This window comes from Rosa chinensis, chromosome 7 (genome assembly GCF_002994745.2).
Source record: "Rosa chinensis cultivar Old Blush chromosome 7, RchiOBHm-V2, whole genome shotgun sequence".
In the NCBI taxonomy this organism is placed as follows: Eukaryota; Viridiplantae; Streptophyta; class Magnoliopsida; order Rosales; family Rosaceae; genus Rosa; species Rosa chinensis.
The window spans coordinates 52243989-52262141 of record NC_037094.1 but is presented as its reverse complement, the minus strand read 5'-3'; the positions used below and the strand labels follow the sequence as shown (position 1 = coordinate 52262141).

The 18153-nt window shown below is 39.4% G+C and overlaps 2 protein-coding genes, 1 long non-coding RNA gene and 1 pseudogene across 5 annotated transcripts; all 4 read right to left on the bottom strand.

Moving 5' to 3' along the window:
- Positions 1-2995: 2995 nt before the first annotated feature.
- On the bottom strand, positions 2996-7139 carry LOC121048824. 3 transcript variants are annotated; one of them, XR_005803196.1, is made up of 6 exons: positions 7036-7139; positions 6859-6932; positions 5941-6038; positions 5586-5754; positions 5296-5367; positions 2996-3908 (listed from the first exon to the last, which is right to left on the bottom strand). It is a non-coding gene; the product is annotated as an uncharacterized LOC121048824 (long non-coding RNA). The 3 variants fall into 3 exon arrangements; XR_002927025.1 differs by lacking the exon at positions 2996-3908 and adding an exon at positions 4465-5010 and having other exon boundaries at positions 5586-5757; XR_002927024.1 differs by lacking the exon at positions 2996-3908 and adding an exon at positions 4465-5010.
- A 220-nt stretch (positions 7140-7359) lies between these two features.
- On the bottom strand, positions 7360-11069 carry LOC112176632 (putative disease resistance protein RGA4). The gene is made up of 4 exons (XM_040510644.1): positions 10669-11069; positions 8111-9423; positions 7708-7834; positions 7360-7563 (listed from the first exon to the last, which is right to left on the bottom strand). The coding sequence occupies exons 1-4, from the start codon at positions 10981-10983 to the stop codon at positions 7543-7545; spliced, it is 1776 nt and encodes a 591-aa protein (XP_040366578.1). The 5' UTR covers positions 10984-11069; the 3' UTR covers positions 7360-7542.
- Positions 11070-14640: 3571 nt separating this feature from the next.
- Positions 14641-15359, bottom strand: LOC121050509 (pentatricopeptide repeat-containing protein At1g25360-like). Its single transcript, XM_040510653.1, has one exon. The coding sequence runs from the start codon at positions 15348-15350 to the stop codon at positions 14916-14918; it is 435 nt and encodes a 144-aa protein (XP_040366587.1). The 5' UTR covers positions 15351-15359; the 3' UTR covers positions 14641-14915.
- LOC112178139 lies at positions 14641-17359 on the bottom strand (annotated as a pseudogene).
- Positions 17360-18153: the final 794 nt, after the last annotated feature.

Below are 18153 nucleotides of genomic sequence, written 5' to 3'. Positions count from 1 at the left end.
AATAACCCTATTTTTCCCTTATACAACCTTCTAAGGGCAAGGATTTGATCGGATCGTGCACTTGAGAATTCTTCCGTCAGACGTCCCAAGTACAATATTTGAGGATCGCAGTCAAAGTAAAATCCGTCATCGGTTGGAAGTCGATCGGCTGGGTCAAATGATTAGGGGTTAATAACCCTATTTTTTCCCTACACAACCTTCCTAGGGCAAGGAGTTGATCGGATCGTGCACTTGAGAATCCTTCCGTCTGACGTCCCAAGTACAATATTTGAGGATCGCAGTCAAAAATTCGGTAAAATCCGTCATCGGTTGGATGTCGATCGGTTGGGTAAAACGATTAGGGGTTAATAACCCTATTTTTTCCCTACACAACCTTCCTAGGGCAAGGATTTGATCAGATCGTGCACTTGAGAATCCTTCCGTCAGACGTCCCAAGTACAATATTTGAGGACCGCAGTCAAAAATTCGGTAAAATCCGTCATCGGTTGGATGTCGATCGGCTCGGTCAAACGATTAGGGGTTAATAACCCTATTTTTTGCCTACAAAACCTTCCTGGGGCAAGGAGTTGATCGGATCGTGCACTTGAGAATCATTCCGTCAGATGTTCCAAGTACAATATTTTAGGATCGCAGTCAAAAATTCGGTAAAATCCGTCATCGGTAGGATGTCGATCGGTAAGGTCAAACGATTAGGGGTTAATAACCCTATTTTCTCCCTACACAACCTTCCAAGGGCGAGGAGTTGATCGGATCGTGCACTTGAGAATCCTTCCGTCAGATGTTCCAAGTACAATATTTTAGGATCGCAGTCAAAATTTTGGTTAAATCTGTCATCGTTTGGATGTCGATCGGCTGGGTCAAACGATTAGGGGTTAATAACCCTATTTTTTGCCTACACAACCTTCCAAGGGCAAGGAGTTGATCGGATCGTACACTTGAGAATCCTTCCGTCAGATGTTCCAAGTACAATATTTTAGGATTGTAGTCAAAAATTCGGTAAAATCCGTCATCGTTTGGATGTCGATCGGCTGGGTCAAATGATTAGGGGTTAATAACCCTATTTTTTGCCTACACAACCTTACAAGGGCAAGGAGTTGATCGGATTGTGCACTTGAGAATCCTTCCGTCAGACGTGCCAATTACAATATTTTAGGGTCGCATTCTAAAATTCGGTAAAATCCGTCATCCGTAGGATGTCGATCGGCTCGGTCAAACGATTAGGGGTTAATAACCCTATTTTTTGCCTACACAACCTTCCTAGGGCAAGGAGTTGATCGGATCGTGCACTTGAGAATCCTTATGTCAGACGTCCGGAGTACAATATTTTAGGGTCACATTCTAAAATTCGGTAAAATCCGTCATCGGTAGGATGTCGATCGGCTAGGTCAAATGATTAGGGGTTAATAACCCTATTTTTTGCCTACACAACCTTCCAAGGGCAAGGAGTTGATCGAATCGTGCACTTGAGAATCCTTCCGTCAGACGTGCCAATTACATTATTTTAGGGTCGCATTCTAAAATTCGGTAAAATCCGTCATCGGTAGGATGTCGATCGGCTGGGTCAAACGATTAGGGGTAAATAACCCTATTTTTTGCCTACACAGCCTTCCAAGGGCAAGGAGTTGATCGGATCGTGCACTTGAGAATCCTTCTGTCAGACGTCTGGAGTACAATATTTTAGGGTCACATTCTAAAATTCGGTAAAATCCGTCATCGGTAGGATGTCGATCGGCTCGGTCAAACGATTAGGGGTTAATAACCCTATTTTCTGCCTACACAACCTTCCGAGGGCAAGGAGTTGATCGGATCGTGCACTTGAGAATCCTTCCGTCAGACGTGCCAATTACATTATTTTAGGGTCACATTCTAAAATTCGGTAAAATCCGTCATCGGTAGGATGTCGATCGGCTGGGTCAAACGATTAGGGGTAAATAACCCTATTTTCTGCCTACACAACCTTCCAAGGGCAAGGAGTTGATCGGATCATGCACTTGAGAATCCTTCCGTCAGACGTGCCAATTACAATATTTTAGGGTCGCATTCTAAAATTCAGTAAAATCCGTCATCGGTAGGATGTCGATCGGCTGGGTCAAACGATTAGGGGTTAATAACCCTATTTTCTGCCTACACAACCTTCCAAGGGCAAGGAGTTGATCGGATCGTGCACTTGAGAATCTTTCCGTCAGATGTTCCAATTACAATATTTGAGGATCGCAGTCAAAATTTTGGTAAAATACGTCATCGTTTGGATGTCGATCGGCTGGGTCAAACGATTAGGGGTTAATAACCCTATTTTTTGCCTACACAACCTTCCAAGGGCAAGGAGTTGATCGGATCGTGCACTTGAGAATCCTTCCGTCAGATGTTCCAAGTACAATATTTTAGGATCGCAGTCAAAAATTTGGTAAAATCCGTCATCGGTTGAATGTCGATCGGCTTGGTCAAACGATTAGGGGTTAATAACCCTATTTTTTGCCTACACAACCTTTCAATGGCAAGGATTTGATAGAATCGTGCACTTGAGAATCCTTCCGTCAGTCGTCCCAAGTACAATATTTTTGGATTTCAATCCAAAATTTGGATAAATCCGTCATCGTTAGGATGTCGATCGGCTCGGTCAAACGACTTAGTTTTAATAACTCTCTTTTTCTCACTACACGCTTCAAAGAGCAAGTTTAAAGTAGGATCTTGAGATTAAGATACCATCCGTTAGATGTGCCAAGTACATCATTTTAGGCTTTAGGTAAAAAATTTGGAAAATTCCATAATAGTTATTACGTCGATCTGCTTGGTCAACCCACCTAGTTTTTTTTTTTCTTATTTCTATCAACTCGCACTTCGAATGGCTAGACCGTTGACGAGTAAAAGTTTTGTGACACAATATTAAAGTACAGGTCACGTCGAGTTTCTCTGAATTTTTATGAATTTTTCCCGACCCCATAGCTATTTATTACAATTTTTTGAAGTTTTATAATTAAAATAAATTATTTCTGTATTATATTATTAAAAACAAATCAGTTATTTATTATATTTTTTTTTCAGAGGTTCGATCTGGACCGTAGGCTCTGTATCTTTTTATCTACACCGTTAATAGAAATTTAATATATATATATATATATATATATATGTCGACGTCGCCTCCAAATACCCAGAACTTCGCCGTCTACAACAGCACCACCGCCAACGTCGACGTTGCAGCCTAGGATTTTGGGGTGGTGCTTGTGGATCCCGAGCGCCGCCGTCGCAGATGACCTTCACGGTGGCAGAGCAGTTCTCGTTGAAGCCCATCGGAGGTTTCGGGGTTGCCTTGTTCAAATCGCCGAGTATGGAATCGATCAACGGTTCGCCCAAATGGGGCTCCGGTTCGGTCGTGGATCGGTTGTATGGTTGACCTGTGGATGTCATCTCCTGCGCGTCGGTGGTCTCCGTTGTGCAGGTGGTTTGGGGTTTAATGGAGGGAGGACGGATTGACGGAAGGAACTCGTCGACGAACTCGGGGAACAGTAAAAAACCGACAGTTGCACAGTAAAAAACCCGACAGTTGCAGATCAGTGGGTCCCATGCCGTCAGCTTTCTTCTTCAATCGCCTGAAAACCGCGCGTTTTCTTCACGCGCCGGATTTAACCGTGGTCCACCTGGACCCTGGTCCATATTAGAATTTTTGAGGAGACAGACTGCAATCACCCGAAACGATCTTCATTATAATTTTCTCTTTTCCCTGTCTTATTTGAAGTTCGAGCTACTTGATAATCACAGACTTCTTCCCATCTTTACATACTCCGCTAATCTTGCACTTCCTGATCAACCACAAGGTCTATTGATTTCTAGGCCCATTAAGCCTTATTTGGGGAGTGGGATGTGGGATGAGGCGGGACTATGGTTTAGTTGTGGTGCAGTGCAAGGAAAATCTGCAATTGAAAACCAAAGATACAATTAACCAAACAGATGGCGGGCATACCTCGCCGCCTAAGTGATACTCTCTTACTCTTTAAACCTCTGCAACCCTGACTCTAGTTAAAGTTTCAGGTCATCAATCCCACAAGTCAATTCTGGCAAATACTGTCACAGGCATTTTCTTGTGGTTCTTAGAAGTCCCTAAAGGTTCTGTGCTACAGGCATGTGGAAGTCATAGTATGATACATGATGATGACAATCTGATTATATTAGATCTGGATTAGATTTGGAATTTCTAGGATGTTTTGAATAGGCCGGTAGGTTACCTTTGAGTTCTAGCTGTCTCTTTCTCTATACATAGGGAAATTAACTGCTCGATCTTTATTCATCAAGAAATCAGATTACCTAGAGAGAAAACCAAAAAAGAAAGAAAGAGCAAAGAAAAAAAAAAAGAGTGTTTCTGCTTAAAGTAAGCACAGAAGATTAAGACCATACTCTCTGACCCAATATGAACTCTTCCTATCACAGTTGGAGTTCCAGCGATATAGAAAACTAGCACTACTCTGGAACCACTTGTAATGGGGTCTTGGTCTTGCCTTACATTAACGTCTTAGTACTACAAACTATTACAACCATTTTGGTTTGGTCCAAATTGTACTTCACTAAAGAAAAATTGAATACAATAGAAACAGAGAGAAACATGGGAATGACACCCTGACCCAACCATTATCCGGAAATGCCTAACCAGAACTTAAAGTGGGAATGGAAAATTTAAAAAAAAAAATTGCAATGCAAGCCCCAACGACCAATTGTTCAAGGCCAAAAATAGTACGAAGCACAAATCAGTCGAGAGAAGTTTAAAGTTAATGGGCTCCACATTTGGTGCACATCCTCTGTTTAGCAAGCTTAATTAGCAGCATAATCAGCAGCGCTATTAGCTTCATTCTTGAGTACTAGTCCAACTCCATAACAAAGGAAGTGCGGAGTTATGCATCTCAGCAAGTTGACAATAGATCACTTTCAAGTGTGGTATGGAAAGGAGAACAGTTCAGCCAGAAGTGATATGCGGGTGGTTTGACAAAACAACAAGTTTGAAATTCTCAACAAGCATATAATCTGCCAATCAAGATCCAAGATGCAATTAAATCTATGTTTTGTAATTCAAACAATTGGAAATCAGCATAGCACTCAACAATTTACTATAGCACTAATTAGCTTGCCAGCACCAATTCAAATTCCTTTCTGCTCCCTGGCCAGCTTATAAACTTGATTTGATTTTTTATACAGAAGATACATAAGGTATTTGTGTATGAGACATAAATATATATATATATATATATATATATATATATATTGTATAAGAAAATGGAAATGGGACATATTGCATAGCATAAGAAGTACCCGACAGTCATCATGTCTTGAGGAAATCAACCACTGCAACTTTGAGGGGTGAGCATGACTTTGCAAATTTTCCTGCCAAGAAATAAATTTCAGAATAAGTCACATATAAAATGTAAGGATTTACAGGAATTTAGAACTCTGCGAAGAGCTGTTAATCGACAACCTTATAACAGATGTAAAAGTTCTTATCTGGGTTCCAAATAAGTAAAACATGTGTGAATTAGACTTCACAATAACAGGGGAGATATGATCTTAAAAGAGTAATAGTTACACTCATTGGGTGCACTTACTTGCAACTTGAAGAAATACAACCAGATATTGTTATTAACCAAATCCTCTGATGGCTGACCATTGTAAGATCAAACATATAATGATACTTCCATGACCTTCCATCTTATTATAACCATGCATCTTGAATTTGGAGGTTTCGTAACTCTTTTCTTCTGCCCTCTCCAGAACCTACTGAAAGACCAAGAGATTAACAATGGAAAGATTCTGCGGTGGTCTTTATCTTATTAGGTGAATAATTTTTTTTTTCTCTCTGTTCTTACACGAATATCTCTAGAATTAATATTAGAAAGAACACTTGAAAAACTGTAGTGTATACATAGAGATGAAAACGTACAGGCCTACAGGGCAACCAACCTCATGAGGCCTTTGGACTTGGCAGAACTTGAAAGTGAATTGATTGAAACTTTTGGTCATATTGACTTGTCCCTCTCTTCCACGCCACAAAATCCCATCTAATGCAAAGTACATAACAAAACTAGTGACTATAGTCTATAGATATAACAACTAGCAAGTAATGACCTCAAGCCTTTAAACTATTGCATCATCTCAGATACAGATGAAAAATTACAACTCTACTTTAAGTGCCTCACCAATCAGTCAAATGAATCTGAAAAGTTTTGTTGATATAGTTTATCACTACTTGGAACACAAGTTACAAAAACAAAGTGGCGGCAGAACTACAAAAAAAAAAAAAAAAAGACCCAAACAACCCTAGAAGAGCAATGACCCTAGATTACAGAAGCCTTCCAATCTAATAAGATGGAAGAGATGCTGTAATCTTTAAAAACGTCAAAACAATAACAGTCTTATCGCACATACAAATAATTAGAGACGTAGCTTTGTCGGAACCAGTTGAAATGTAAAAACTCCAACATGAAATTCAGAATGTGTGCCTTGAAATTCAACGTTTTCATGGAAATACAATGCGCAGAATAATCTAAAGTAAACTACATGAATACTGGAGAATGTAGGAAGACATAACCTACATCATATGACAAATTGCTCTTCAATTCACAATGACCGATGAACCTTAATGGGAAATATAGACATAAATGCCTTCTTTAGCAATTTCAACTTAACTCACAACCTGCAGTCACTCTTCATCCAAACAAAGTTTTAAGATTTGATTAAATTGATAAGGAACACACAGGACATCTAGAATAAGTAATGTTGACACCATATAAAATTGCCCTGCGTGCTAAATGCCAACCACATGACAAACACTTATAAACCTTTGCATGGTAGGTATATCTAGCTTACGGTTATTAGTACCTTATCTCTTTAGTGATCAATCACCAGTTTGACAACTCTGATGCAATTCGGGAGTCTCCATGCTTCTACATTGCCTACACAGTAGATTTTGATCTATATCAGACTCATAACTAAAGAATTTGTCTGCAATGGATTACAAGAATATGAAATTCACAGTACTTAGTTTAAGGTATTTACAGATATTTGCACACCATCAAGATAACCCGAGTTTCATATTCTGCTGATCTACTGCTACTCTGAGGTCTGACCTGCCAAAAGGGTTCTCTTGCAACATTTTCTGCACCAAAACATCTTTACAGATCAATATAGTTTGATTCTCATTTAACAGAAGCTGCTCATTGAGTCAAATACAGAAACTTATAGAATCTACAGCATTGCAAAAGACTTGGTGCATGCATGACCTTTGCTAAAAAAAGTTCCTTTCTGAGTTCCAAAATGTGTGAATTAACTATCGATCACTAGTTTTGTACATGTTATGATCAAACTGCTTTCAACTTGCCTGTAACTTGAACAAATAGAACCAGAAATGTAAAGTCATCGCTTGAGCTGGATTGAGGGTTGACGAAGAAGAGATGACATGATGACTGAATGTTGAGGAAGTCTGCCCAAACTGTGCTTCTTCTTCAGCTTATCATGTTCTATAGTTATTGACATCATTATCAGTCCTTTTGAGGAATTCAGGAGCTATAAATGACTGCCTGCACTCTGGTCATGTCATTACATGATCCGTAAGAAGAAATAAGAATGACACAAGAAGCTCGGAAATATAAACTTGGCATGAATGAAATGAACCTTTTTTTTGTGAATTTTACAAATAGAAAGAAAATGTGGAAGAAAATTTCAGGGTACCTGCTGCGTCCACATGCATTCTAATGCTAATGAAGAGGTTGCATTTGAAATTAGAAAATTTGAGGGTAACTCTTGCCACATCTCCTCATATCCCTGTGAGTCTATCAGTATTTCTGTTTCAACTCTGCTGAGAAACGAAACCAGAAGACTCCGTGAATTTATAAATTGTCTCAACTTCTATAATAGAGCAAATTGTCATGCAACAGAGGAAGCAGGATTTGTATAGATAATTACAGGACAACTATTTCCTTTGTCATACAAGAATAATGGTGGCTTCAATTTTGAAAATAGTAAGGGATATATATCATGCATGGTTATGCAGCCTAGCGATTATTTGAAGATGCCAAAAGAGAAAATAAACAAAGAAATCTGATGAAAGAATTACTAAGCCAGAGCAAATTACCTCTCAGTACTATTTGGTGTCTCTGGATCCTCGAGCGCTCTATAAATGTTGACGTCACAGTTCTCGGGCCAGACAGGTGTTATAATACTCCGACGATAGCCACTGATGCGAATTTTTCTGACCGGCGTGTTTTGTAGGAAGAGTGGCAGGTTCATCAGTTTAGGGCAGTCCCTAATTTTGAAGGAAACAAGGCATGGCATAATTGAAATTTCCGCACCACTGCTTTCTGTCCGCCCTCCAACTCCTTCCCACTGTTCCCACTCACCCATTTCCTCGAAACGGAGTTTTTTCAATTTTGGGAATAAAACAGAGGATGAGGATGAGGATGTTTGAGTGTCCGTTATTCCCAAGAATTCATCTCCAACCGTCTTCACTTTCTCCATTCCGAATACTAATAGTTTTTCAAGGAAGGGCAATTTCCCAAGAGGAGGCAAAAATTCACATCCATCCCAAGCATGAAGAGAAAGGGATCTCAAATTCTGTAAGGATATCATCCAACTGGGCGCGGTGGTGCCACCATAATAACCAATCAGTAAAGTTTGCAGATCTTGATGCGGCCGTAACGCCTCCAGGACTTGTACATGGCTCTGCTTGTCCAAAGTTGGAAACTGTAGCACCAAAATACAAAGCTTTTTATTCCACAATCGAGCCTTCTGCGCCTCACTCGTAGCATCCTTCAAATTCCCCTGGATCTTGATGAAGAGACTGCCCTGAAGCTGGTCCAAGCTTCCCAGATCTCCTAATTTCAAGCCTTCACTGGGGCCACTATCATGATTAACAGGACACGTGTTTAGCGTTTGCAGACTTGTTAATCTCCCGATACCGCTCGGCAGATACTCCAGCGAATCACAACGCTTGGTATGAAGATGTCTTAGATTAATCAAGTTCCCCATGTTTTCAGGCAGCGCTCTAATCCCCCAGCATCCAGTAAGACGCAAGGTTTGCAAATTGTATAAATTGCCCAAACTGTGTGCTAGTTTCTCCAAGCCATCATTTTCAGACAAGTCAAGATACCTCAAGTGTATCAATTCACCAATCTCTTCTGGAAGTTCTTGAATGCCGTTGTCGCTCAGATTTAATGTCCTCAGACATTTCAGTTGTGAAATTGCTTTTATATCTATGCTACTCATACTCGAATCAAAAGTTGCTAGAGTACGCAACTTTTTGCAATTCACTAGGGGAATAAAATCCAGAAGTGGAGAACTATAGGGTGCATACATTAAGCTCAAATGACGGACCTCCTCACTTATTACCATCATTCTTGTGTTTGCTTCTTTAGCCTCCATTGTAAAGCATTCATTCTTATTGAGGAACTGCATAAAGTCATGCACAATATCATGCATTTTGCATAATATAGTAATGCTCTTATCCCAATCATCAACTTCTTCCTCAACATCCTGGAAAAATGATTGCATCACTAAGGTATCAAAAACATATTCACCCATTTCTTCCTTTTCTTTATATTCCTTCCCACTAAGATAATCTTGTGACATCCACAAATCAATCAAATTGTGTTTATTAAACTGATAATCTTTTGGAAATGTAGCACAATATAAAAGACATCGCTTAACTATAGGGGCCAACTCATAATAACTTAGTAGAAGTGGTCGAAAAACTTCTTGCTTAACCGCTCTTAGATCCCATATCTTACTATCCAAAACATTTTGCCACTCTCCTATTGTTTTTTTCCTGTGCATGAGTTTACCTAAACATTTGATAGCAAGTGGCAAGCCGTCACACTTTTCTACAATTTTTTCACCTATAACTCCAAATCCATTAGCCTTATCTTCTTCCCTATTCAAAAATGCAATGCTGCTGAACAGTTCAAAACAGGTTTTATCACTCAACTTCTCTATTTGGATCATCTGAGCGTCTGCTTTCATCATTTCAGCAACCCCCTTCTTTCGCGTGGTCACCAATATTCTGCTACCTTTTGCACAATTACTTTGCATCATCACTGATAACTGTAAATTGTCCCACTTTGTTTCTTCTTCAGTCCACACATCATCTAAGACAATGAGGAACTTCTTCTCCTCAAGAGATTCAGACATACGCTGCAAGACCTCTTGCAACACGGTTGAATTTGGGGCTTCATTACCAGTACCACTAATAATGGCTTTGGCAATCTTCACCTCATCAAAAGGATCTGAGACACAAACCCATATTCTCTTTTCAAAATAGGTTTTTACATTCTCATTGTTGTAGGCTAATTGGGCAAGAGTTGTTTTCCCCATCCCTCCCATACCCACAATAGGTATGACAAGGACCCTTTCACCTTCTTCACTACTATCACTCAATAACTTGTTTAATAAATCAACTCTTGCTACTTCTCTGCCGAATATTTTAGAAATATCAACAAATGATGAAGTTTCCAGCCGTTGATTAACTTGTTCAACAATGCTAATTGAGGATTCATGGAACTCAAAATCTCTCTTCTGAGCAGCAATCGAACTTAACTTTTCATTCAACTCTTTTATCTCAGTTGCTATTTTATAAAGAAGACTTGCCTTATTGACGAGGCCAAAACAAAAGCAATTCGAGGGAATGGCAAAACATACCTTCTTGAAGGTTTTCTTTTTCTCAGTAGGAACTCCCTTTGCCTTTTGTTTCAGAATTTCAGTGTTCCACTCATCTAGCACGTCGACCATCTCGTAAGAGACATCATTCAGCTGATCCAACCAGATCTTCACGCTGGCCTTCTCCACTTGCTGCTTCTCAGCATCCTCCAGCACAGCTTGAATTGCTTGGAGATTGCTGCTGAATTTTTTGACCTCTGTCTTAGCATTCGAGACCAGTGTCACAGCTTCTTTTGTGTGGTCAAAAGCAACTGTAACCAACTGTTCCAGAAGCAGGTTGATGAGTGCCTCGGCCATTTTTGGAAAATGAAACGCAAACACAAGAGCTAGAAAAATATATGTGGACTAGGAAAGCAGAATGGCTGTGAGCCTATTGTGGTTCTTCCAAGTTTATATAGAGCAGATATTCTCAAGGCCAAATCCAAGTCAAAACTATTCGAGCAAAACAATAACGACTCCAAGTTGATATATTATATATGTATCCTAATTTCGATGCCGGATCTACGGCTTTTATATATATATAAAGGGATACCATGTCTTGTTTGATGCTCCACCTAATGGGAAAAAAAATGATAAGAATTTGTTTGCCAGTTGTAATGATGAATGATTTAACAATTTTTAAATGGCTGGGAGTTATATTATAATTTCAAGACGACTTGGATGATTTTCTATACACCCATGCGAAGTTTCACTGTTTCAGGAAAGACTGTGTAATGAACACACAGAGCCGTCCCTTGACCAAGGCAACCAAGGCAGTGGCTGTGGGCCTCAGTTTGGGGATAGGGCATTAGATCAACTTTTTAATCTTATTTTCACATCTCAACCGTTCACTTTTTAGGTCCTAATGTGTAGATTACCTCTGCAAATTTTCAGCCAATTTCATGATCGTTAAGGCATCCAAAACTGCAATTTACCATTATAAACACGAACGGTTCCAGTTGGACAGATTTGGTCTGTTCGTGGAAATTGCAGTTTTAGATGCCTTAACGATCACTGATTTGGCTGAAAATTTGCAGAAGTGATCTACACATTAGGACCTAAACAATGAACGGTTGAGATGCCGAAATATAATCGAAAAGTTTGTCTAATGTCTATCCCTATAAAAGACCAAAAAAAGGAATCCTTTAGTGGAATGGTCCTCTATATATATATGTGTGTGTGTGTGTGTGTGTGTGTTAAAAAAAAAAAGATAGTAAAAGAAAAAAGATGCAAAATTGATGTCTGTAGAAGACGACGTTGAGGCCAATGAAATCAAACCGGTGACTCCATGAGGCCTCAAAATTTCCTCTTTTTCTTTTGTATTTGTAAGTTAAAACACCCCAAGCTTTCATCTTTCTCCATCACTTTGGGATTAGAAAAGAAGATAACCAAATGTATGTTTCACCCTCACTTTCACTAATTTGAGCATGAAACATGGGCTGCTGAAACATGAAGTTTTAATTCCCCTCTGATTCTTTCAATGACAAATGGTAACATTTCTTCCCTTTATGTCTACTTAAGCCATTGTCAGACTCATAGACGCATAGAATCAATCTTTCTCTTCCTCTTACTCAATTCTAAATTTCACCCTCTGTTCTAATTTCTTAATCATATAATTTAGATAGTTGATACAATTTTAACAAGTCATCAAGGCCTAAAGTCCAAAATTTTGTGGTTAGCAAATCATGTTCTAATGTTCTTTATCGGCATTGTTACTTTTTATTTTGTTTATATAATCTACTATGCTTTAGTTTGAACTTTGGTTTGCTGACTTTTTTTTTCAATGAACAAAATTATTAAGAAGGTCTCTCTAAATTTTGCGTTAGGCCTCACTTTGTCATAGGACAGCCCTGTGAACACATTTGGTTGCTTGGGTTCGTGATTGGAAATACATTTGGTTGGAGGTTGACTCATCACTTGTGCTAGACTACCTACTCTCTTCTTTGTTTGTACCTTGGCAACTTCGTGTTCGATGGCTTAATTATTTAAGTTGCATCTCAAATATGACATTTCACTCTTCTCATATCTTTCGTGAAGGGAATAAAGTTGCAGATACATTGGCTAATCATGGTACACGTTAACTCAACTGGTGTGGTGGGATGTGCCTCCTTTTATTTTGTCATATTGTAATAGTGACATTATAGGTATTCCTCAATTTCGGTTTTGCTAGTTTTGTTTAATTGTTAGTTTGCTTCAAGAGGTTTTCGTTTTGTCCCCCTCTCTTGTTATCTACTTTTTCTTTGATTAATTCATTAAAGTGTTAGGGAGGTAACTCCTTTCTTTCACTCATCTTTCAGCCAAAAAAAAAAAAAAAACTCTGTGTAATGAACGATATTTGAGTAATGTAGATGGTAAAACTTCGCAAGTTGAAGCATAAAAACAAGAGATATATTAGGGGACTTGGATCCTATATTAGGAATAGAAATGCAGGGATAGTCGTGCTATTGCCTATTTACCTTTCTGCTACGCTGGTTATATAACAACATTGACCAGGCAAAGCTGCTAGAATGATTGACAATTTTTAAATGACAATTGTACTGAAATTTCAAGCCGACTTTGTTTACCAGTTACAGTACTAGCTAGATGATTAAACAAAATAATTAAGCAATGCTGATATTGCTTGACCAATAAGAAAAAAAATTAATAATCGAGTAAAAAATGGTGTGGTGGGGGACAAACTACAAGAACACCACACAAGGACAAAATTACTAAAAGGACTACATAGTTATACAGTTTAATGTAGCCCATCATTAATATAACACAATCATTCTGTAAGTTCTTTGAACTCCACTCTCTGTTTCTAGCACAATAATTGTATTATCTTGTTTTTCCATCTTTATTAAAAGTTTGTTATTAGTTATTGCATAGAGCAATGCAAGAATCTCCGGCTGTTTTTCATCTGAATGTATGAGTTAAGGTAGCTAGCATTTTACCTACCATGATCTGATTGAAGTAGACTAGCTAGTAGATATGACAACTGTACGTACTCAAGCATACTAACCTTCATAGAACAGTCAAACGTTTAGGGTTTAGGAGACAGATTGTAATCACCTGATACGATCTAAATAACTCTCTCTATTCACTGTCTTGTTTGAAGTTCGAGCTACTTAATAATCACTGGCTCTTTCCCATCTTAAGAGCAACTCCAACAGATTCCCTATATTTTTATTTTTCTCTACTTTAGGGAAAAATAAGCCTCTTTTGCTCCAACAGATTCCCTATAACTATCTCTATTTTAGGGAAAGTGAGGAGAGAGAAAACCAAATTCCCTATATTTACAGCAAACTCCAAAATTTTAAAGAAGAATATGGAGATTTTATAGATTACTGTAAACTAGGGAATCTGTTGGAGTTGGAGAAGAAAAATAGACTAAAGGTTTGACTTTTGCTTCTCTATAATACAAAAATTATAGGGAAGCTGTTGGAGTTGCTCTAACAGACATCGCTAATCTTGTACTTCCTGATCAACGACAATTGGTTTCTTCTCATTAAAGTAATCTAGGTAGTCGCAACTTGATGAAGCTCAATCCTATAAAGTAACGCTGATAGTGGTGGCATAGATCAAGGTATCTGGATACTATAATCAAGTTTCCTACTGTGAGAAATTGGTGCACGGTGCCTATTGATGAATATTGGTATCTAATGCCTATATTTGTGGTAGTTAATAAATAGACTTTTCTCTGCATAACACCTGTTCTCTGCATACATCATGACAGATGAATTGCTTTAATTAATTTCCAGTCAGCATGATTAACCATTTTTAAATGACAATTTTTCTGAAGTTTTTTAGACACCTACTATGGGTAGCTAGTTGATGAACAAATAAACAATTGCCTGTATTGATGAATACGTTTCGAGAATTGACTTTGTTTAATTAGCGGTTAGAATATGAGATAGTTCGCAAAGATAATTAAGCATTGCTCGAGTATATCAAGCTACCATGACTGTCTCACTGAGGACGAGAACAGCACCAGTTTAAGTTGGTTAAATCTCTAACCAGTGGATTAATTTACTTCTTTCAACAACTACAAATAAATCTGCTAATCATACAGGGACATATATTCTTCTATCATACACTTCTTATACATGAGCCTCACTTCTTATGCATGCACCTCTATTCCAACCTCCGTGTGAAGTGGAACAAAACACCACTATATGAGCTTCTTCATTTGGCTTCAAAGCTTGGTGCATTTATAACAACATGCCAAGGAAAAAATGGAAAATAATAAGTATAATTCCATTACACTACAGCTACCAGTAATTTCCACAAGAGCATTCGCCGTTCCTAAAATGATGAAACCTCTTGGCGTCTCTCACAGCTATCTCTCTTCCAACCACTCTTGACACATACTTAAATGCATTATGGCAATCCCCACAGATCCTAAGATTCTTAAAAACTCTAATTGTGGCTCCAAGAGGAAGCTTCATGATCCCAAATGCAACTGCAAGCTTCTCACTGTGAGTAGACAAGGAATTCTCCTTATGCTCAGACTCCATATCATGCAACGCAAACTTTGTGTCAGGAGCATATCCTAACTTCCTCATTTTAAGAACCAGTTGCTCTAGATACCTGTACACCTCATTTACCTCAGGGTGCACAGTATCACCAACCAAGAAGACATGGACCATATTTTCAACGTCAATCCAACTACAACCAGGTTCTTTCTTAACCCCTCGCTCCCTCATTAGTTTTCACACCTTAGCCACATTATCCCAACGGCCTGAAGCAGCATACAAGTTCGACAAAAGTACATAGGTTCCATCATGCTGGGGCACCAGCTCAAAGAGTCGTTCTGCAGCTTGAATACCTAAATCCATATTCCCATGAGTCCGGCAACCAGCTAGAATAGCCTCCCAAATTGGTGCACCTGGTTCAAAAGGCATTGATTTGATTAAGTCCTTGGCCTCTGTCAACTCCCCAGATCGACACAACAAATCAATCATACGAGCATAATGGTCTTCACCAGGGGCAATACCATAAGAGTCATGCATTAAACGAAAATATTGGCGTCCTTCTTTAACTAAGCCAGCATGACTACAAGCTGACAGAATAGTGAGGAAAGTTATTCTATCTGGCATTATATCTTCCCCCAACATCTGTTTGAAAAGTCTAATTGCTTGGACACCATATCCATGTTGTGCCAGGGCTGCGATCATAGCATTCCACGACACGGAATCAATATAAGGCATTGTGAGGAACACACAGTCAGCATCGTCTACAACCCCACATCTGGCATACATTGTGATAAGTGAATTTCCAACTGAAAGGCTTGAATCATGCCCCAAGCATATTAGTTGAGCATGGAGCTGGCGTCCATGCTCCAACGCCCCCAGAGCAGCACAAGACGTAATAGCTCCAGCAAATGCATAATCACAGGGTTTAAAACCATCTAGTCTCATTTGGTTAAATAGCTTCATAGCTTCTTCCCCACATCCATTTTGAGCTAAACCTGATATTATTACAGTCCAAGTTAGACCACTCCTTTCCGGCATTTCCTCAAAAAAGGATTTTGCTTCCTGGATGCGCCCTCCACTCACATACCCTGACAATATTGCATTCCAAGAAACAAGATCTCTGACCGACATATTATTAAAAATATATCGTGCTTCATCAATTTTACCGCACCTAAAGTATAGTGTAACCAATGCATTATTCACAGATAAAGAAAAGTCCACAGTCGGTTTTGCTTCAGATCTTAGTATGTAAGCATGCAGCTGCTTCCCATGCTTAAATAAGCCATTGTTAGCACAAGCACTGATAACACTCGTGTATGTAAACTCATCCTGTCGAATCCCCATTAAATGCATTTCCCTGAACAATTTCAATGCCTCATGACAAAAACCATGATGCACATAACCCGAAATCATTGCATTCCACGCCACTTCCAATTTTTCATCCATTCCATCTAGCAACTGTCGAGCTCCATCAAGGTCCTCATTCCTCACATAACCAGTAATCATCGTCGTCCACGACAGCTCATCTCTCTTAGGCATTTCATCAAACACCTTCCTCGCCGCAGCCACCACCACCAACGACGAAGACACCAACGGTGAAGAAGCACACTAACATACACAGACACCAACGCATTCGACACCAAAGTGGCCAACAATGCTCCAGACTTAACAATTGCACAATGCAGCTGCTGGCATTGCTTCTCCTCCTCCACTATAAGCGCCAGACCACTCAGAACACTGGTGAAGGTAAACTCATCGGGCCGAAAACCGCCTCGCATCATTTCCCGAAACAGCTCAACGGCGGCATTGCCGTCCCTATTATGAGAGTAGCCTGCGATCATGGCATTGTAGCTGACAGTGTCTCTCATGCTGGACGGAGTTTCACTGAACACTCTCCGGGCCAGCGTGACGTCCCCGACGCCGGAATACGCCGAAACCAGAGTTGTTCTGGCGACGATGTCCGGGTTGGGAATTTGGTCGAACAGGTGGAGTGCGTAGCGAAGATTTGAAGATTTGCAGTAGACGTTGATCAAACGGTTGAGGATATGGCCACGTGGGTGGAAGCCGGAAGTGATCATGTGGGCGTGGATGGTTCGGGCTAAAGAGTATGAGGTGGGGCGTTGGAGGCAGCATAGCTGCAGCTGAGCGGCGTAACGGTTAGCCGCCACCGTAACAGGGTGAATCAATTGGTGGCTAGTTTTTTTTTTTTTTTTTTTTTTTGGAAAGGGGTTTTGGTGGCTAGTTTACTTTCTCACAGTTTTCAGCGCCTATTCCTGCGACCGGGTTCAATCCAAAGCTCTAGAGTAGCATGTGCAGTTTTTATTTTTAATTTTAATTTTTTTTTCCATTATTAATGAATTTATATTTCTGATAAACAAAAAATATGAATTATCATTGATATTAAAAAGTAAAAACCCCGTCTGATCATAGCAAGTAAAAAAGAGTACCATCCTCCATGCATCAATCATTTCTATTATTGGTTTTAGTTTCAGTTTGTTGTCCTTTCATATAAAAATAATAATAATTTCCATTATCTATTAGCACCAGCGTATGGAAAGACGGTGGTGGAGCTTAGGAGACACAAGTGCATGGCAGATGTAGCTCCAATGCGTATGGGGAAGAGATTTTTGGCACTCCCTACACTGGAGCTACCTGTGGAGCGGAGGAGATAGCCCTTTCTATTCCTCAAGAGCATGGTAGATTGGTACGTTATTTATCTTATTAAGAAAAAGAAATTGGGACGCCCTAAAGGTTTCAAGAATAAAATTAAAATGGGAAATGTTGATGCAGTTGTGGTGATGCCTCAAACTAATATTAAGGGTAGCAAGAGGTTTGTGAAAATGCTTGAGGAAAAGGAAACAGTGGTGAAACCTCTTGTTGTGGAGGTGAAATATGAATCGTTGGAGCTTGTTGCAGCGGATCTTGAGGTGGCGGAGAAACCTAATTCTTCAGAGGAAGAGATGGAAGAGGCTGTTGATGTGAAAGATTCAATGGAGGAAGTGGTGGACGCTTGTGAGCTTCCTAGTTCACTTGA

What these genes read in the sequence shown, in the direction of transcription:
- LOC112176632 (XM_040510644.1), bottom strand. Translation starts at nt 10,983, where the DNA reads ATGGCCGAGGCACTCATCAACCTGCTTCTGGAACAGTTGGTTACAGTT. An exon ending in AAAAGAAAACCTTCAAGAAG is followed by an intron (nt 9,424 to 10,668) that starts GTATGTTTTGCC and finishes GACTTTATGCAG; the next exon opens with TTCCTCAATAAGAATGAATG. An exon ending in ACACCAAATAGTACTGAGAG is followed by an intron (nt 7,835 to 8,110) that starts GTAATTTGCTCT and finishes TTCGTTTCTCAG; the next exon opens with CAGAGTTGAAACAGAAATAC.
- LOC121050509 (XM_040510653.1), bottom strand. Translation starts at nt 15,350, where the DNA reads ATGAGGGAGCGAGGGGTTAAGAAAGAACCTGGTTGTAGTTGGATTGAC.